The sequence below is a fragment of the Lytechinus variegatus genome, chromosome 5, assembly GCF_018143015.1.
Source record: "Lytechinus variegatus isolate NC3 chromosome 5, Lvar_3.0, whole genome shotgun sequence".
NCBI lineage: Eukaryota > Metazoa > Echinodermata > Echinoidea > Temnopleuroida > Toxopneustidae > Lytechinus > Lytechinus variegatus.
Window position 1 is genome coordinate 2,289,477 of NC_054744.1, and position 20,454 is coordinate 2,309,930.

The window sequence follows — 20,454 nt, forward strand, 5'->3', positions numbered from 1 at the left end:
AAATCTCGGTTGCATTTTTTGTGGGACGCACTGTATTTGTCTTGATGTTGGTAGCCTTTTCGCAAGCCAAATTTATTAGTATTCTCAACAGAGAAAAAAATCCCTTTAAAAAACTTTTCAATAATGTTCTCTCAAGATTCTAAGCTCTAAACAACAATCTGACATTAAAGAGACCTTGTGAAAAACTGAAGTTGATAAATAACTCTTTTATTCATTAATTTGTGCATAAGACAGGCATATATCTTGCAAATATTTTCTCTTTTCTCATTCTTACTGGTAATTCATAAGTGACAACATAGATCACTGAGAAAGGATGTCATGAGCGGGTTGTTAAACTTTATATCTCAAAATTAAAAACAAAGCTATATTTTCAGTGCAGCTTTTATCTGCATACAAAGATTTATCTAAACAAATCGGGAGAATGTTTTCAGACCATGTGATGATGACACCTTTGCCATAAACCCCCCCAAAAGGCCTTTCTCTGAGCCATTTTCAATATCATTAAATTTCGAGATAAAGGTCTTAACAACCTATCAATTAACGATGGATATATACATGAATATAATTCATCAAAATACATGATTACATAATGTTGTATCCTTCATATTTTCAACTGGCATTCATCTTACTTTCAGAATATATTTTTGTATACACTGATCCATTATTGTACAACTATTTACAACTTTTATCATGTAGTTTTAACACCATTTACATCATCATCATAGTCATCAAATTTTTAGTCGTATTGCTCTTCATTCGAATTCATATCACTCATCATTATCTCTTACATGATGGGAAATATCACTATCGTTTTTTTCTTCTCAACGATTTTTCATTTATCGACAAGTACTTCAATTAGTTGGCAGGCTATCCCTTCCATTTTGGTTTTCTTCATGGAAAAGGATAATATATACCCTGTACATGTCATATTTTCATAATAATAATCATAGCAACAATACCAACATGTTTATATATGGTATTGTTTAGCCCTGCAGCCTTTTACAGCGCAGTGGCATTTCAAGGAATAAAGGTTTAGTTTGCAAAACAGTCGTAAGCCTTTGCAAACGGTTATAAGATGATGTTGCCAAAGTTCTGTTTTATTCACCAAAAACAACCGAATGACAACATGGCTCCTGACTGTATAATATTGATCCACTGATAAAATTGTGGATGAATGTTTGCAAACTTTTTTTTTGAGCAGTTCGCAAACTGATTTTTATATCACAAATAAATATTTGTTAGAGTTTGCAACACTCATCACAGAAGTTGGCAAATCTGATATTGGCTACGCTCCTAAGCATTCGCCGCTCAGTGAGATAACCTCCTTAATGGTGGTTTACAAGTCACTCATTGTGGACAAATTTTGAAACCTGTACATGAGCATTTCAACACATACATGTACATCTAATCCAAAATTTGTAAACAGTACAACTCATGTTCAATTATCTAGGTTGATTAAGACAAGTCAATGCATAATATATATTATAAGCTAATAAAGCTAACAATATACCGTAAAAACATCATCAATTAGTAAAATGCAATAACAATATTCTACAGTCTAGAATCATGAGAAAAATATAATTTGATAGTTCCATTCAACTTTTTAAAGAAACTATTATCATGTAGTTATGATACAAGAAATCTTTGAATTTCAACTAAGCATCAGTCAGACTGTAAAAGCCTCTACCAACTACTCTGATCTGGCCAATTTCCTTACCCATGTCACAACATACTGAGCGATGTAGTCTTAAAATAAAGACCCTAGTAAATTATAGCCCACTATTCACTACTTAAGTGCAATAGTTATGCCACCAAGTAGCTAAACAAGTACTTTTCACATTGAAACATTTTCCCTAAGCAAGTAAAATCAACGGATGATTTATTCTGGGTATTGTTAATAGTTATCCAAATATTTTATGACAAGCTATTTGTAATACAAGGTTAATTAGGGACCATACAATCATGTTAGTCATTTCGCTCTCCCTATAAGGCATGCTCGGGCTTGATTCCAAAGAGCTGGCTAACATTTTGTACATCAGTCAAAGGGATTATGATTCAACAAAATAATATTGCGGAGGCAATTTTTAATGTGGCCAATCGAAGGGCTAGAAAAAATTAATAGTGCTAGACAAGGTTGTCCACAAACTAGTGATGATATACAACATGGCCCACTAGAGCAATATGACATCATGATGTCATGAGTTTGTCTGCCAAACCGGTGAAAATTCTGTGCGGCCTGAAGTCCATAGTAGGCATCCATGAGCGCACAAACCTAAAGACTGTTTTACTTTAATGACGACTCTTGTCAGATATTACCTGAATGAGGTTTTCATGGATTTAACCCTCACCCAACATTCGAACTTCTATAGACAATTTGGGCCATCATGGTTGACTTGAAAAAAACAGTTTGGAGTATTCATTAGAGCCATCTTGTTTCTTGTTCTCCATATTGCAGTGGTAGTTATAATATTCACGTGACTGAAGTAAGACAGCTATAATAACACCATGTTGCCATTTTAAGGATTTGATCTTCTGTTACAGATCTTACAACATTGCAGATTCAGCTCAACTAGGGGTCCACTTGGATCAGCTGCAATGCTTTATCTGGAAATTTGGTGGGGGAAGAGGGGAACACAATATTGATATTAAACTTTGAGTCCATTTAAACTATGTATTGTTACTGACACACATCTAGGACAGGTATTCTTGCCTAACCTACACCAAAAGGGTATGTCGGACTGGGATGTATTGGCCAGCTTGCACCAATGTACTGTATGTGTATATCGCGATTTTCCCCTTTAATCACATTTTTTTCCCATTCTTAATACCAAGAATCGCATTTTCTTAACAATACAAAATATCCAGAATTCGAATTTCTTAAAATAGTTTGAGTTTTTAACCAAAGGCAATTGTTGATATCAAGAAAATTTTAATAAGAAAAAGGCTTGCCATAGCCTATATACATCGGCATACGCTGCTTAAAATCTAAGTGATAACAGGGTATATTTAGTAAAGACTAGTCTCATAACTATTTAAAAAAAAAAAGATTTGTCAGGATATGGCCGTGTATTTTGAAATCGCCCAATAAAAAGGTAGTTTTATCACGCTTTTTCGAATTTCACTCTGTATTAAAATGATATCCTAGTTCATTGAATGTGGAACTGATGTCATTTGAAAGGTGAATACCATGACCATAACCATATGAATTTGCAATATTCACAATTTTGGAATTGGGGACATCGTGGTCTAGTGGTCATGACTCTCATCTTTCATACTGAGGGACATGAGTTCGATTCCCAGCCATGGTGTGTCTTTCCTTCAGCAAGAAATTTACCCACATTTTGCTGCACTAAACCCAAGAAAGGTGAATGGGTACCTGGCAGGGAGAAATTCCTTGAATACCAGAGGGCCTGTAGGCAGCACGGCTATAGCCAGGGTAATAATGATAATAATAACAGTATTGTAATGTGCAGATGAGTATAAACATATAGAAATTGCACATTATAAATTTACAATAATTATTATTATTAAACCACTAACTTCCCTTTGTGTCTGCCTACTCCTTTTCTTTCATCCCCTTCATTAACCTGAATGGTCATCTCTTCTCACTAATGCCCCTTTTGTCTCCTTGTTTCCAGTGTTGCTGTTAAATGTCTGTGGTCTATATTATGGTTGTTCCACCTTATATGTTTCTCATTTTGCCTCTGCTAGGATCGAAAGCTTAGGCCCCTTTTGACTCTATTATCAAACCACAGAAATCTGTTCAATTTTAATCAAAGAAGTCAATGACACATGTTCTGCATACCATAATCTGGGTTCCGTAATACAAAGGTGAGCTATTGATTGTGTGCTTGATACTACATTGTAGTCAAGCAATCAATTGTAAAGAAATTCTTCAACAACAATTGCTAAGCTTTGTGTTACGGGCCCCTGGTCTACTACAATTGCTAAAACTAAAGTGATTATACAGCTTACAAAAGGTTGACTGTACATACCATAACTCTTTGATGAGGTCACCTCAATGTTGAGTCCACTTGATTTTGCTCAGGTCTATTCCTTCTTGCACCATCTCCCACAAAGGACTACATAAAGAGATCAAACAAAAGTATACACAGAGAAAAATTACAAACACATGGAAACCTTTTCTGTCAATTTTTGTGACAAATATTTTGGTACCTTCTAGCTTAGCCCATAAGAGGAACAGTGTCTACTTCAGAAGATATCATCTCAAATGGAATTTGGTTCGATAGAGACAATTCACTAAAAAAAATATACCATTTCCACTGCAGTAGATGATGTCATTCCTCAATAAGAACAAAGTAACTATTCATGAAATAGGTCCTTTCTTTTCAAAGTTATGAAATTCATTCACATTGTGCTGCACTCAATGTTGGTAAGGTGAATGGGTACTCGGTAGGAAATGATTCCTTGAATGCTTGAGCACCTAGGAAGCCCAGCTAACGTCAGGGTAGTAATAACAGGGCCTGCTGGGAGAACAGTTTGCAGAACTGAAGTGGCTTCCTTGGGTAACTACACCGTTGTAATTACTATCATCATCATCATCATTAATATTATTATCATGACATTTCAAAACTAAGCTTGGTTAGGATTTATGTCAATAGCGTCGCCGCAGTCGCCAGAAGAGTGGCACCTATCAGAAAAGTAGTGCCTCTGTTTCACTACTGCTATGCATGCGAGACATAAAATGGAGGGAAATTATTCACCTCATTTCTCTGAGTTGTTTGACTTCAGTGATGCACTTCTGAGCAGTGTAATCCACTTCTTCCTCTGTTGTGAATCGACTAATACCAAACCTATACAGGCAAAGCAAAGATAGAGTTAAGTAAAGTCAATGCATACATGTGCTTTATACTGTAATTGTAATTTATTAATATTTGATTATAGTGATACAATGTACATTAATAATTTCTAATCAATTAAAATTGTAGAAAAGAAAAAAAATATATAAAACCAAAATGAGGGAGGTGAAAGCTGGATATCATCATTTTGAGCTATCAAATTCTTTTCATGATAGAATATCACCAAAAAATTATTCCACTGCAAAAGATTACTCTTCAGGTGCTCTCACATTAAAAAATCGTATGCACTCATTCAGGTCCAGTGTGACACACCTCCTGAACCCCTGTTACATAATTTACACTGGATCCCTATAGACAACAAATAATTTTCAAGCTACTTCTTTTGGTATACAAATCGCTTAATAGCCTAGCCCCAAATCATTGTCTGATTTAAATTTATGTCCCAGGTGGAAGAACAAGATCCTCTGAAGACCCAATTAACTTAACCTATCCAACTACACAAAAACAGACCAGAGATATAATCTTCACTGTTGCATCCTCAATGGAATGGAACAAACTCCCTCTCACACTAAGACAATCCCCAATAATTGAATCATTCAAGAAGTCGCTAAATACTTTTTTGTTTCAGGCAACTGCCTTCTTTTTATACGTTTGTCATTGTATATTTGTTTTTAATGTCTTAGGTAAATTGAAACTGTGAGCACTTTTGGTTCATTTGGGAAGAGCGTGTTATGTATTGAGTATTGATAAATGCAGGAATGGCACCCTACCTGATGGAAGAATGGGCCAGATCCTCTTGAGCTCCAATGGCTCTGAGGACGTAGGAGGGCTCCAGGGATGCTGACGTACAGGCACTCCCAGAGGACAGGGCAACATCCTTGAGCGCCATCAGAAGACTCTCTCCTTCCACATAGGCAAACGATAGATTGACACAGCCGGGGTAGGTCTCATCGGGGTCACCGTTGCGGATGACGTCTGGCAGTTCACCGGTGATCTTGTTGATGAGCCTCTCAGAGAGGGCACTGATTCGCTTGTGATCATACTAGAAGCAAAAAATTTTTTTAGAAGTATGAATACATTTTGGGTATCATTCATCTTTCCATCTATCTATTATCTATCTCTATCTATCTATACTTATCTATCTATCTATCTGTCTGTCTGTTTGTCTGTCTGTCATTCTATCTATCTATCTACCTGTCTGTCTGTCTGTCTGTCATTCTATCTATCTATCTATCTGTCTGTCTGTCTGTCTGTCTGTCTGTCTGTCTGTCTGTCTGTCTATCTATTATTCTATCTTATCTATATACGTATCTATGTATCTATTTATCTACCCATCTGTCTTTTTTCAATCAATTCATCTGATTATTGAATGTCGTTGGGCTATGATAGCAGAACAATATTCACAGTTTTGTCAAGTATCTATTCCCACTTTTTCCATCATATATACTAAAGGTAAACACTGGTAGAAAATGCTGATGATCATTGTCTGTAACAACAATCAGTAGAATAAAGTGAATTGAAGTCAAAGAAAGAGAAAAACTGCTTGAGCGTTATTCCAGCTTTTTATTTGAATTTCTGAAAACATTCCATCTTCATGGAACATTAAAGATACACTCAACAAATTTCATAAATTTCTCTGTTAAGCGCTTAGAGAAATGCTGATCTATTATGCTTTATAAATCAAACTTTAATATTATTATTGCTATGTGATGGGGGCTTGGAAATGCAATTTAACAGGACTAACCTCCATTTCTTCCTGTGAGACTTGGCATGCAGCTCCTAGACCAACCACCAGGGGTGCGGGTAAGGTACCACTCCTCATACCCCTCTCCTGACCTCCACCACTCTGTAACGCCTCAACTCGCACCCTTGGTCTCCTCCTCACATACAATGCTCCAATACCTGCATTCCATATAGATGTGTATCAGTGGCATACATCACAAGGCATCTCTGTCTACTGTTATTAATGGAATAAGCGCATGCTCTGTATTGCTCTTCCGGGGGGGGAGGGGGAACTTGATTTTTATCATTAAATTTCTACAAAAATATGGTGATTTGGGTAATCATAAAGACATTAATAGAAAGGGCTTTAAATACTTTATAATAATAATAGCAGGGCCTGCTGGTGGCTGGGAGAAGAGTTTTTGGAAATGAAATGGCTAGTACCCTGGGTAAATATACCATTATCATCATCATCATCATTATTATTATCATTATTATTATCATACTCAATCAGAAAATGTGTAAAAACATAAGACTATATTTTTTCAACGACTATACCCTATGATTATCTTGAATATTTTGATGGAGTTTTTTTTGTATGTTCAACCTCTTTGGCACAATTTTGTAATGGTCACCTGCCAAAAGTGACAAGAATATGGTAATTACATAAGAAGGTTTTATGCTGTAAATTACATACAGAATGATAATTTTGGATCCCCTCTCAATGTTTGACTGTCTTACCTTTTGGACCGTAGATCTTGTGGCCACTGATTGACATGAGGTCAATCTTCATGTCATTGACATCCACTGGGACCTTGCCTACAGCCTGTGCAGCATCAGTGTGAAAGAAAACCTTCCTTGATCTGCACATCTCACCTAGGAAACACATGAGAACAAGACATGACAAGAAATACAACCTACTGTCTCAGGCAGTGTTATAGCTACAGTGGACGGCAGTGGTCCAGCCCAATCAGCACAGAAGACTTCTGACCACCACTCATCATGATAAACAATGCTTCCATCCACCACTTATTTCAAATGAAAAGCGTTTCAAACCAAACTCCTTGCAAAGAGGAATTGCACTTTCATTCATTTCCAGCTTTAATCTACTTTTATTTGCATAAACTAAATTAAGCATATTTGATTAGTTTATTTCAAAGACTTACTAATGTCAGATTATTATTGCATTGATGTTCCTTCACTTTTTGCTTTGAGACCACTAACTCGGCCTGAAAATACTTTGTGAAGCAGTGTAATAGTGACCACCACTACAATGTGTCTAGCTAGAACACTGGCCTTGGGATCAGGGATATATGGAAAATGGGTGGTGCTTATATCAACCCTATGGACTTTAAATATTTTCAATAACAATGTAAATAAGTACATAAGATGCCATCTTGAAATCAAATCTAAATTAAATGTCCACGAAAATTTAGCTCTTAAAACCAATAAAGAATATTACTAACATAAAATCCTTCCTGTTTAGTCCAAAATGATAAGGAAAGTTGTATACTGATAATTCTTGGAAAAATGATGTTACAATAAATACAATCCCTTGTAAAAATCAATTTTAGTTTTACGTCTATGGAAAACCATGATACATTTATGTACAAAATCAGTTTATTGATAATATAGATCTCCTTATTTTACCGGGCCCAGGTATGGTATTATAAAAAATAGGATCAGTTTATCAGGGACAGACATTTCCAACAAAAAAAAAAGTCGAACTTTAGAGGACTGTAAACATTAATTGACAAAGTAACATGGCTGTCTTTTGGGTTTATCATGATGGGTATCACAAGTAATGTTAGGTAAAGTCTCATTAATTTATATGGGATACAGGTGAGTCATGGATGAACAAAATGCTCACTAGCTAAGTACAGTACATGTAGTGGCAGCAAACAATTTCATGAGAAATTTTCAAAAAATGGAGGCTGATAAACCTAACTCTATGATAACATGAAATATAAGCTAAATACTAATTTTAAACTCAAAACTGTCAACACAGACAAGCACATGTGAGATGATATATTTACATCGCCTGAAAAAAAAAAAACACTGAACACCATGCTGGAAAGCCAGGGTTATTTTGTCAATTTCTCAGCAATCTTTTACTAGAAGCAAGTGGCTCATATGTATATGTACATATGATTTGGGTGGTTATTCTTTTGGATTCAGTTCAAACTCATCTTTAGATTGTTACCACAACTGGAACTCATGTTTAAAGGTCAAGTCCACCCCAGAAAAATTGTTGAAATCAGATGTAAAATAAGAAAGTTATGACATTTTTAAATTTCGTGTATATTTTACATAACAGTTAAATGCTCAACTCAGCAAAATACAAATGAGAAAGTCAATGATGTCATTCACTCACTATTTCTTTTGTTTTTTATTGTTTTAATTGTACAATATTTCAATTTTTACAGATTTGACAATAAGGACCAACTTGACTTAACCATAAACTGTTAAAATAATGGTAATTCCACATGTTCAGGGAGTAATGAAATTTTGTTTCACATGACAATGAGGAGAAAATTAGAATTTTTCTTATTTCATATAATAAAATACAAAAGAAATAGTGAGTGGGTGACGTCATCAGTCTCCCAATTTGAATACCAACCAGGATGTGAATATAACTGTTTTTGTCAAATTAAGCGAAACTTTAAAATGTCATAACTTTCTTATTTTACATCCGATTTTGATGAAACTTCCAGTTTTTTGTTATAGTGTAGTAGATTTCACGGTACACCATGTATCTTTCTTGGGCAAATGTTGGTCCTGAAAAGGACCACCCAATCTCGACGTTTCGACAAGTGTGTTCTTGTCGTCCTCAGGAGAATGAGCAAAGTTTGTAAAAGCAGGCCTTATATACTCTGTCGAAGTGCCGTCTGCACGGTATCTTGCAGGGTACATGTGTCTGATTGGCTAGATAAGTCACATGACATCCACATATGCGGACGTGGGTGACAACACACAAATTGGGCGCGCAAAACCAGCTACGACCGGAAATGCCGTCATTTATCATTCCCGCTAGGATTAGCATTTTATGAATGACAAAAGCCACCACTTCCGCCCGTGCACTGCAGTGCTCACACGTGTGTGTGGAAGCTCCCGGTAGGCTAATTAGGCAAATTAGCCCCTTTGTCTAGAACGGTAAGCCAGATATTGCTAAGTTGGAGGCCGCTGTCTTGAGGAACAGTGTTATGTTCCTCAATCTCCAACGCTTCTCTGACTCTCCGCTGATGCCAGTAGGGGACACGGGTGACTAGTCTACTTTCATCCCAGAGGATCCGGTGATCATGCGTATGAGCATGATCGATGAAATTGCAAGTGTTTTGCTTGTTGGATATTTCTCCTTTTATTCAAATCAACTCTTTGGTGGGGTGGACTTGTCCTTTAATAACTGATCACATAAATACACATGGCATATTCAAGTATGGATAACACAGTTCATAGGGTACTCACTGTTTAGATCATTCAAATCTTTTGCTGAATGAAAAAACAGACACGAGCAACTATTTCTTTAAACGTTCTATGAATAATGGCTTACCAATTTGTTTGAGGGGTTGTTTTACACCAATCTCATTGTTGACTGCCATGACTGAGCACAGAACTGTGTCTGGTCTGAATGAATCTTCAAGTTCCTACAATCAAAAAAAAAAAAAAAACATTGATAATAGTGGACTACTAGCGTGAAAGAACAATGTATGGTCTAAACTACTGTAATCGTCATGCTTCTGTTTATAAAAAAATAACAAAACTTCATCTCTGAAATATCTGAGAATTAAACCATACCTCTAAACATTAACATTCGAAAATTCTATTGGGATTTCTACATGATTTAGATAGTTATAGACTGATAATATGTTGTTGTATACTGGCATACAACAGATGATGACGAAAACCTCCCTGAAATAAAAACATACTTGCATTACCTTTATTGTACCATACTGTCTAGAACAGTCAATTGCCACTTGATCTACAAAGATGCTACTGCTGCTTCTCAAACCATCGCTACTCAAGCCATATTCAGCTCATCTCATCTGGTTTACAAAATTCCAGTCCTTTTCAGGACTTCACTCACTTTCAAGGAAGGATACTTCTAATTTCCTCTTTTCATCCTATCTTGTCTTTCAATTTCAATCTTTCTGCCTGTATTTCCTTCATATTACACATGGTGAACTGTAAACCTTCTCCATGTTAAAGATTTGTCTATTTTCAATTTAATCTGATCTCACATGGTATAATCCTACATCATCCATGACCAGTTCATCTATCAGCCATTGGTCTAATTGATATTTAGCTCATTCATTATTATGTCTAATTCAAGTTAAGCTATCCTAATTTTGTCAAATATCCAATTTGTCTATTTTAGATGAACTCCTCACATCTCACATCTAGGCATTTTGGGCTAAACAAGAATTACTGTAAAAGTGGAAATTTTCGTGGGGTGGAAATTTTTGCAGATTATGCGCAAGATGGGCGAGCACAAATTTAAAAACACATGAATTTATGGGGATAATTCAATTTGGTGTATTGTTTGGCAAAGAGACTGCATAATTTGACCTACAAAGAGCGAGATTCAAGCAAGCAAGCTTTAGCTCCAAAATCATAATATGCATTGCGAGAATATGTTCCAATGCTATCATTTTTTTTAACTGTCGCAGATCTGTATTTAAATTATGATTTTGCTCGAAATATAAGTTGCATTTGCTGTTTGATTAGTGAGTGTTTAGATCTGTTTAGTTTTTACCAGGCCAGCAGCACCTCCATTTTGCCTTCCCAATGTCCGATCTGAGAAGTTGACCAACTGGTTGTAGGAAAGTGAAAATAAACCTCTTTAAACTTACCTGAAGATCAATAATTCCATTTGGTTTCACTGGAAGATATGTGATATCAAAACCCTCTCCTTCTAACGCTCGGCAAGAATCTAAAACACATTTGTGCTCCTGATGATACAAACACAGAGAAACAGCAAAAGTAATTAACATCCGACTTGCCAAATTACTGTAACTGTCAAATAATAGTTACAATATGAAGTATATTACATGTAACACAGCTTCGTCTTTACATAGTTGGCATACAACTTATAAGAGCAATTAAAACTTTACATAAAGAGAGGGAGAGAGTATCAGAAGGCTATGACTGTAAAATATTGGACTCATCCAATATTTTTCATAGCATTCATACCATAAAAAATATGGTCAGTAACTGATCAGTTCTCCCCACCCCTTGGACTCCTCAGCAGATCCTCGTTTGTCAGTTTCAGGATTATATTCATACTATTTATTTGATATAAACATTGGTTTTTTTTTTCTTGTACTTAATCAAATAAAATTTGAATTAAATACAATTGAAAAATAATTCATGGCCAGACCTACATTAGCATAAATGTGCACATATGAAAATGATATCCAATAGTTAGCAATCTGAACTGACCTCAATCAACATACTTAAAATTGTTGCCTCTGAAACCTTACATTACGTTATAATTCTGATGAGGCATTAAGCACATATCGCCCATACATGAGGCTCAAGACACTCCAATGTCCTCCTAGCCCTAACTAATATGTTCCTGCCACTTCAGTTTTCAGATGAAGTTTTATTTTTTCTCATTTCCAACAGAACGGTAAAAAATCCTTAGAAATACAATCATAATATACAATTGAAGTATAATAAGCCGCTACCTATATAACCCTGGGCAGAGAGCGGAAAATGTAGAATGATGCTTTGACACGGAAGGAATCTAACCCTGGCCTTTCTGGGTTACAAACCAAAGAAATATCCACGACCAATATCTTTTAAACAACATGACTCTTCAGTCATAAGCCTCTGAGAAAATTATGATAGTTAGACTAATGGCATAATTGCAAAATACAACTGTTTAGAGGACTGAACTCAACAAAGAACTGAATGAAAGAGTCCTACAGCAACATTACATGAAATGAAAAAATACAATTATCTTACTGTTTGGGTAGTGATGACGTGCTTCTTTTTAGACTTGTAAAATCTGGCAGTTCCCTGCAGAGATAAATTCAATAAAAACCTCTAAGTAAATAAATAATAAGAAAATACCTGATTTTGACATTCTCCTTTGTCTAAAATCACAATAGTTGATGTGTATTGGAAGATATACCATGGATTGTAAGATTGTATATTCTAGGAAGTTCCTGGAGTAAGTGCTGATTCTTAAAATTATTTTGAGTCAGTAGTCACATTGAATAACTCAGAGTACACAAAATCTTTGTGAAATTTGTGGTTCTACATGCTGTCTGCATGGGCTAGATTCATTATGCTCACAAGGAATGCACCCTCGTCAATGAACAGGCAGAGAAAACAAGGGGAAATGCTGGGAAAATTATCATCACAGGAAGTGGAGACATGAACATGAAATCATCATCAAATAACAATTTTCACATCGTTAAAAAAACCCACATAATTCTGGGGCCCATTACAGAAAAATTTCATTTAAACAAAAGTCAAAATTACAAGTGCAAGACTGAAATGTGCTTTTTATTGGTTGTAAACCAAGTTGCATATGACTTTTTAGAGTTGGGTTTGATTACAACTGTTTCTGCAATGGGCCCGTGGTAAAGCTTCAAGTGTTTCGTGTGGTCATCAGCAACAGTACCATATCAATAACCTTGGATACCTGGGGGGCATGTAATAAAGTCATCTGTCATTGATTTACACTGATGACTATAATAATCTACTGAAATACTTCCTTCTAGATGGACGATATCAAATTAGTTGGTGAAAATTTTGGCAAAACGCTTCATAAAACATACTCCATTTACCAGTCGTACAAATGTTTGGGGCCAATTTTAACATTTATTATAACTGCCTACTGGTCAATTTTACAAAGGACCCGTTATCTGGAATAAGTTACCAATTTTTGTTAAATCTAGCCCATCTTTAAATGTTTTTAAAAGGAGATATAAAACCCAACTTATCAGTAAATATTCAAATAATGTATGATCAGGTGTTTTTTTTTTTTTTTTTTTTTTTTTTTTTTTATTAATCGTTGATATATTATTAGTGTATATTGTCATTGTGTTATAATTTGTGTTTTCCCCTTTTATGTTCAATGTTTATATCTGGTATTCAGTATTTATTACATTTTGCATTTTACAATATCATATATATATTCATTTTCCAGATTTTGTTAAGGTGGCAACGCTAATAAGGCTTTCCCTTTCTAGTTGCCTCCTCATTCATTTATAAATTATGTACACTCTTTTCTTTTTATTCAACTGTTTTCCAGATTTTATTATTTTGATATTTGAAATCTTCTTATGTAATTTATGTAAACTTTGTATGTGCCTTGTATTTTGTTTTTTATGATGAATGGAATAAATGCTATCAAATCAAACAATCAATCAATCTTCTTAACGAAATGCACAAGCAACAATAGAGCCATTCGACCATTGCCAAACTGCAATTGATTTTATAAATTTGCATGACAGTGCCCTGGTCATTTGCTTTCCATTCTGGGCAATTCCATAAAATAATCAACCTTTTTGTACATCCGACCCCCATTTTTCTCAAGTCTACTTCACTTCATAACCTGACCAAGTCATGGTCATTTGAGAGCATTACAGACTGTCAAAAGAACAAGAAATTATCAGAGACAGAAAATTTCAGGAAAGTCCCCCATATAGGGGGTTGGACTACATATTTTATTCAATTGCCCTTCTATGACTTTAATCTAATTACAGATGGATTCAGGATCATCTGTGCCATCACTGTTTTTTGTTTAGTTTTTTTTACAATTACACAAGAATAACAGACAAATATTCTGAGTTTATAGTCCTACCTTTACAGATATGTTATTTGATTCTGTGGCTCCGCTGGTGAAGATGATCTCTCTGGCATCAGCCCCTATCAAATTGGCAACTTGCTGCAAAAACAACCAAAGATGAATCATGAATGATGCTTTCAAAAAGAAAAAGCAATACTTTTATATACATGTCATATCCAACATTACAAATATTACTGATATTACAGGGTTGTACATCACAGAGGCTTATAAAATTGATTAACTTGACTTGCCTAAATAGGCTGTTATACCCTGACATTTTAATGAACATATACCAGAGTATATATACGGCAAACTAATTTAACATATAATCATATTTCTTGATGTGATTACTTCAATTATTGATATCAAGTTACCAAATTTATCAATCAATATGCGTTCAAGGTATGCTCATCCTAATTAAGAGCATTTAGCTAGTTTTGATACTGGATGATGTATAGGATTTGTACCTACATGTATATAACAGATCATTAAAAATTATACATCTTTTGGTCTACACAATTTGCTAACTTGTGCAATATCAGAGCATATTGCACCATGCATCTAAATCTGTATGGCTTATGAATACTAAATGATCATTAAAGAGAATAGTCACATTAGATGGCTTTTCTTTATAAATCTAATAACAAAACTATGAACAAATCTAATATTGTATACTGTAAAAAGCTATCCAATAACATAATGCTCACTTTTTAAATTATTTTTTCAATACCTTTCTTGCATGTTCCACGGCTCCTTCTGATTCCCATCCATATGAATGTGTACGAGAATGAGGATTGCCATAGTAAGCCACAGAGTATGGCATCATGGCATCCATAACTCTTGGATCCTTGAAAAACACACAGAATATAATTAAATATTAAAAGGGTGGATCATCTTGCTTCTCATAGAATAAGATGTGCACAATCTCTTCCGGATGCATTATCAACACAACCTGAACTAAATGCAAAATCATGGCATCCATAAAAAGACACACAGAATACAATTAAATATTAACGGGATGAATTATCTGTTACTGATGGAAATTGGAATGAAGCCCAGCGCACACCATGAGATCGGATGCGATGCAATTTTTGAATAAATCGCATTTTACATTAAATTTCAAAGTTCCAAGAGGAAAAATTATTTTATTTGAAGTTCAGCAGCATGTTAGGAATAATAAAGTCATAATTTTGCTTTGCGTCAAGCCCTGTGGTCAGACTGAAGTCCAAATCGACTTCACGTCGCAGCCGATGATGACGACGTCATTTGAAGTTGACTTTGCTTTTATTCAGGACTACAGGGAGGATCAAATTAGAGTGAATTTTGATTTCAGTATTCCTTACCACTTGTAAACTCTGATCGCTAAGATTGTATTGGCTGGAATATTCATCTCAAATGTTAATACAAATTATTTGAAATTCAGATTGCAGTGAATCGCATAGTGTTCGCCTGGCTTAAGAGGTCCATGTACACCATCTCTTCCAGATGTATTACCAACACAACTAGAAGGTTTTACAATGGAAGTAATTGACTATCCAACATGTGTCACATATAATAATAGCCAATTTTTATAAAGTGCTTTTCCCAGAATGGCCCAAAGCACGTTACAGCATATTATTACCCCGGCCATTGGATTCATTTCAATCAAGCACGAAAAGTGCACAATTTCCACTCCCTGGGGAGCATTCCTTGCATTCATCGCAGCCACATTATGGCGCTGGCAAAATCAAACCTACAATATCTTTCGCATCCTACCAGGTACCCATTTAGCACCTGGGTCGAGAGTGGCAAAGTGTGGATTAACGCCTTGCCAAAGGACGCTAGGCCGCGGTGGGATTCAAACACACGACCCTCTGTTTACAAGGCGAGAGTCAGAACCACTACACCACGGCTCTTCCACGTATGAGATTTATCAAACGGCCAGCCTGAGAGCATCCAGCAGGTAGGCTGTATGGGTTGCCTAACACAGCAACATACAAAACACAGAGACAATGAAATACCAGCTGAATCATTGATCTTGATTTTACATAATAACTGCTATAATGACCACCAACATTTAGAAACATATCTTCAATTGCAAAAACAAAACTTATTCACGATCTATATATCTGAAAATTTGTTGAAACTATATCTAAAATTTGGGACATTTACTGAACAGCCAAATTATTTTGGAGACTTGCAAATTTTTGACACTTAACAAAACAACTCTTAAAGGGGAATCCAGCCTTGGCCATAAAATGTTGTGTTGGGAAGGAGAAAAATAGATTAAACAGAATGGTGAAAGTTTTAAAGAAATCGGACAAGCAATAAGAAAATTATAGCTGCTTTAAAATTGAGATCACTAATACTATGTAGATTTCAAATTGGCAACTGACTGAGTAAATTATGACAAGGGGCAAGGACAACTTTCCCATAGGCCATGTACTTTATTATCAGGGATTTGTGGTTTTCTCCTAAGTACCCATTCCCCTGGGGAAGTAATCTAAATATAACCCAGGTAGTATATTGTTTTATGTCCTCATGAAAGAAAAATATAATTTGAAATAAAACTTTGGGGCAAAATGACATTTTAGCCATAATATGTATTGGAGTACATGGAAGAGTAGTCCTTGCCTTACATCACTATGACATCACATGTGCAGCCAATTTGAAGTCTCCATGGGTATAGTGATTACCAATATTTACAACTTTTAAAAATTCATAACTTTCTTGTCGTTTGTCCAATATTGTTCAAACTTTCACCTATCAACTTGTCTGATATTTCTTTTCCTTATAAAAACAAGATTTTATTTGGGTTGGATTCCCCTTTAAATCATCCATGTAAACTTCCAGTGTGTTTCAAATTCAAAGGGAAAATCCACCATAACATTACTTTAAGCTTATCACACATTTTTCACAAAATATATTCATAAACTTATTTATTTCAAGAATTACAGTTCGATGAGAAATCATCATTAACCCAAACAACTGAGATTTAGAGATGCCTGACTTGCATACCCCCTCCCCTTCCCCCATTCCAAATATACACAAAAAGGTAACTTGACCTCTTTCAAAATACCAGTCGAAACCACTTAAGGTAAAATCATTTTGCAGATGTATCATCATCATCATCATATCAGCCATGTTCAGCCCACTGCAGGGCGAAGGCCTCCTCAAGTTGGTGCCAAAGGTGCTTGTCTTGTGCTGACGCAATCCAATTTATACCAATGAATTTTGTGAGCTCGTCACTCCATCTCAATTTCTGTCTACCCCGATTTCATGATCCTAGCCATGGTCTCCATTCTGTGATGCGTTTGGTCCACCTATTATCATGTGATCTTGCAAGGTGGCCAGCCCATCTCCATTTCATTGATTTAATTGCTTTGATTATGTCTATTACTTTAGTCTGGCTCCTAATCCATTGTATGGTTTTCCTATCGCGTTTTGAGATCCCTAGCATTATACGTTCCATACTGTGTTGAGTGGTTTTTAATTTCTGTTCCATTTTCTTTGTTACAGACCAGGTTTCGGAACCATAGGTCATTGCCGGTATAACACATTGATTAAAGACTTTTCTTTTAAGGCAAATTGGCATATTGCTCTTCATAATGTCATTGAAATTCCCAAAAGCGATCCATCCAGCTCTTGTCCTCCTTTTAACTTCTTCCAGTTGTTCATGATCCATTCTGACATGTTGCCCAAGGTAGATATAATGATCTACTCTCTCGATTTCAGAATTATCCATTATGATTCTTTGCTCCGTAGCAAATTTGTTGAACATTACTTTTGTCTTTTTCATGTTGATCTTCAGCCCTACTTTGTTACTTTCAGTGTTGAGATCGTTAAGCATATTTTCTAGCTTGAGGCCATCATCAGTGATTAGAATGATATCATCGGCAAACCTTAGGTGATGGAGACACTCGCCATCAATGTTTAGCCCTGTACTTTCCCAGTCTATTTTACGTATTATTTCCTCCAGTGCAGCGTTGAACAGTTTGGGTGAAATGGTATCTCCCTGTCGCACTCCTCTGTTAATGGGGAATTCATCACTGTCTTTGTGCAGGTGAATGGTTGCAGTTGCTTGGCTATACATTTCCTGAATTAGTTTAATGTAGCTATGGTGCACACCTTGTACCTGTAAGGCTGTTATTACTGCCTGAAATTCTACACTATCAAAAGCTTGTGCAAAGTCTACAAATGCCACACACGAGGGTTGTCTGTATTCGCAAGTCTTCTCTAATAATTGGTTTAGTGTGTGGAGATGGTCTGCAGTAGAGAAACCACTTCTGAATCCGGCTTGTTCCCTCGGTTGATTAAAATCTAGAGTTCCAGTGATTCTGTTTGTTAGAACTTTTGTAAATAATTTGTAGGTGTTTGAAAGTAAGCTAATTGGCCTATAGTTTTTAATATCCTTTATGTCTCCTTTCTTGTGGATGAGGATTATGATTGCATTGTTCCAGCTGTCTGGTGTTTGTGTTTTTACTAAACAGAGTGTAAACAGCTTGGCCAGCTGTTCTAAGATGACATCGCCTCCATCTTTAAGGACATCCACCAGCACCTCATCGCTGCCTGGTGCTTTACCACGCTTCATTTCTTGTAAGGCTTTAGCAACCTCATCTACTCCTATTGGAGTTATGTCCTCATCTGCATCTCGAGCAATGATTGGTGCATCAACATGGACCTTGCTGGAGTACAAGTGTTGAAAGAAAATCTTCACATGATTAATTATCTGGTCTCTGTCATGAATAACACTTCCATCCTCCCCTTTAATAGCTATCAGTTGTGATTTCCCACTGGAGAGTTTACGTTTGGTTGCTTTATAGCTGCTATTATTTGTTATGGTCTCTTGGACTTTCTTTATGTTGAAGCTGCGAATTTCACTTTTCATACGTTTTCTTATTGTTTTACACAATTCTGTATACTCTATGCTATCCTTCTGTGTTGATACCTTCATCTGTCTCCTTTTTCCCATCAGATCAAGTGTCTCCTTTGTGATCTTGTCAGTTGTTTGATTTTCCCTTTTACCTGCTATCTCAAGAGCACAAGTTTGGACAGTGTGAGAAAATTTATTATAGATATCATTTATATCTTCCTGGTTTACTTCATCCTGAAGCACTTGGAATCTGTTCCTTAGCTGTAGTTGAAACTCATCCTTACATTGTTTAAGTTTGTCCACATTTAGGCTGGCATTCTTCTTCCTTATTAGTTTACTTCTTTCTAGCTTGAAATTGACATGCATTTTAGCTCTCACAAGCCTGTGGTCACTTCCAGTATTGAAACGATTTAGCACGGAAACGTCTGTGATGATGTCCGGTCTGTTTGTTAGAATAAAATCGATTTCGTTCCTGGTAGTGCCATTTGGGCTTTGCCAAGTCCATTTTCGATGTTCCTTTTTCTTGAAGAAAGAGTTCATTACCTTAAGACCTCTGCATGAAGCAAATTCCAGTAGACGATCTCCCCTATCATTCCTAGTGCCTATTCCAAATTTACCTAGCATCATCTCACTATTATCTTCCCTTTTACCAACTTTAGCATTGAAATCTCCCATAACTATAGTAAAATTTGCTTTGTCTTCATCAAGTAGTTTAGCAATTTCCTCATAGACCATATCAACCTCTTCGTCCGCATGGCTAGAAGTTGGAAGGTATACTTGGATGATTTTCATGGTTTGTTTCTTGGAGATTTTTAGGATAATCTGGGATACTCTGTCTGAAGCGCTCTTGTAGCTAATGACATTGGATGCTATGGTCTTGTGAATAAGGAAACCCACCCCTCCTATGCTACTTTCCTCCTTTCCCCTTGTGTACAGCAAATGTCCACTTTTTAGTTGTTGTAGATGTTCCCCACGGCGTCTAACCTCACACAATCCGACTATGTCCCATGTGATGTTGCCTAGTTCTTTTTCCAGATCATATAGCCTATCCTCTCCTAAAAGGGAACGTACATTATATGTACAGATGGTCACATCCTTTAAGGAGCCTGTCCTAGCCCAGAGATTCTTAGCACCCTCTGCTCCTTCCTTACCACAGCCGCTCCCGTAGCTGGGCAATCCAGAGCTGCTGGGGACTGAGGGCCATTTCTTTCTTTGTGCTGCCATAGTCTTGAGGGGTGTGGCCTTGACTCACCATGCTG

General features: G+C 36.0%; 1 protein-coding gene across 1 annotated transcript in view; it reads right to left on the reverse strand.

Moving 5' to 3' along the window:
• Positions 1-749: 749 nt before the first annotated feature.
• LOC121415053 (cysteine desulfurase, mitochondrial-like) overlaps positions 750-20,454 on the reverse strand; it is a 30,766-nt gene continuing 11,061 nt past the window's right edge. Inside the window, exons 3-13 of the mRNA XM_041608128.1 lie at positions 15,074-15,190; positions 14,359-14,442; positions 12,510-12,563; positions 11,393-11,491; positions 10,093-10,186; positions 7,284-7,418; positions 6,565-6,722; positions 5,591-5,862; positions 4,725-4,814; positions 3,996-4,082; positions 750-2,604 (exon numbers count right to left, since the gene is read on the reverse strand). Coding sequence (XP_041464062.1) covers positions 4,019-4,082; positions 4,725-4,814; positions 5,591-5,862; positions 6,565-6,722; positions 7,284-7,418; positions 10,093-10,186; positions 11,393-11,491; positions 12,510-12,563; positions 14,359-14,442; positions 15,074-15,190 — 1,167 coding nt within the window. The 3' untranslated portion in view covers positions 750-2,604; positions 3,996-4,018. The remainder of the gene's footprint in view (positions 2,605-3,995; positions 4,083-4,724; positions 4,815-5,590; positions 5,863-6,564; positions 6,723-7,283; positions 7,419-10,092; positions 10,187-11,392; positions 11,492-12,509; positions 12,564-14,358; positions 14,443-15,073; positions 15,191-20,454) is intronic.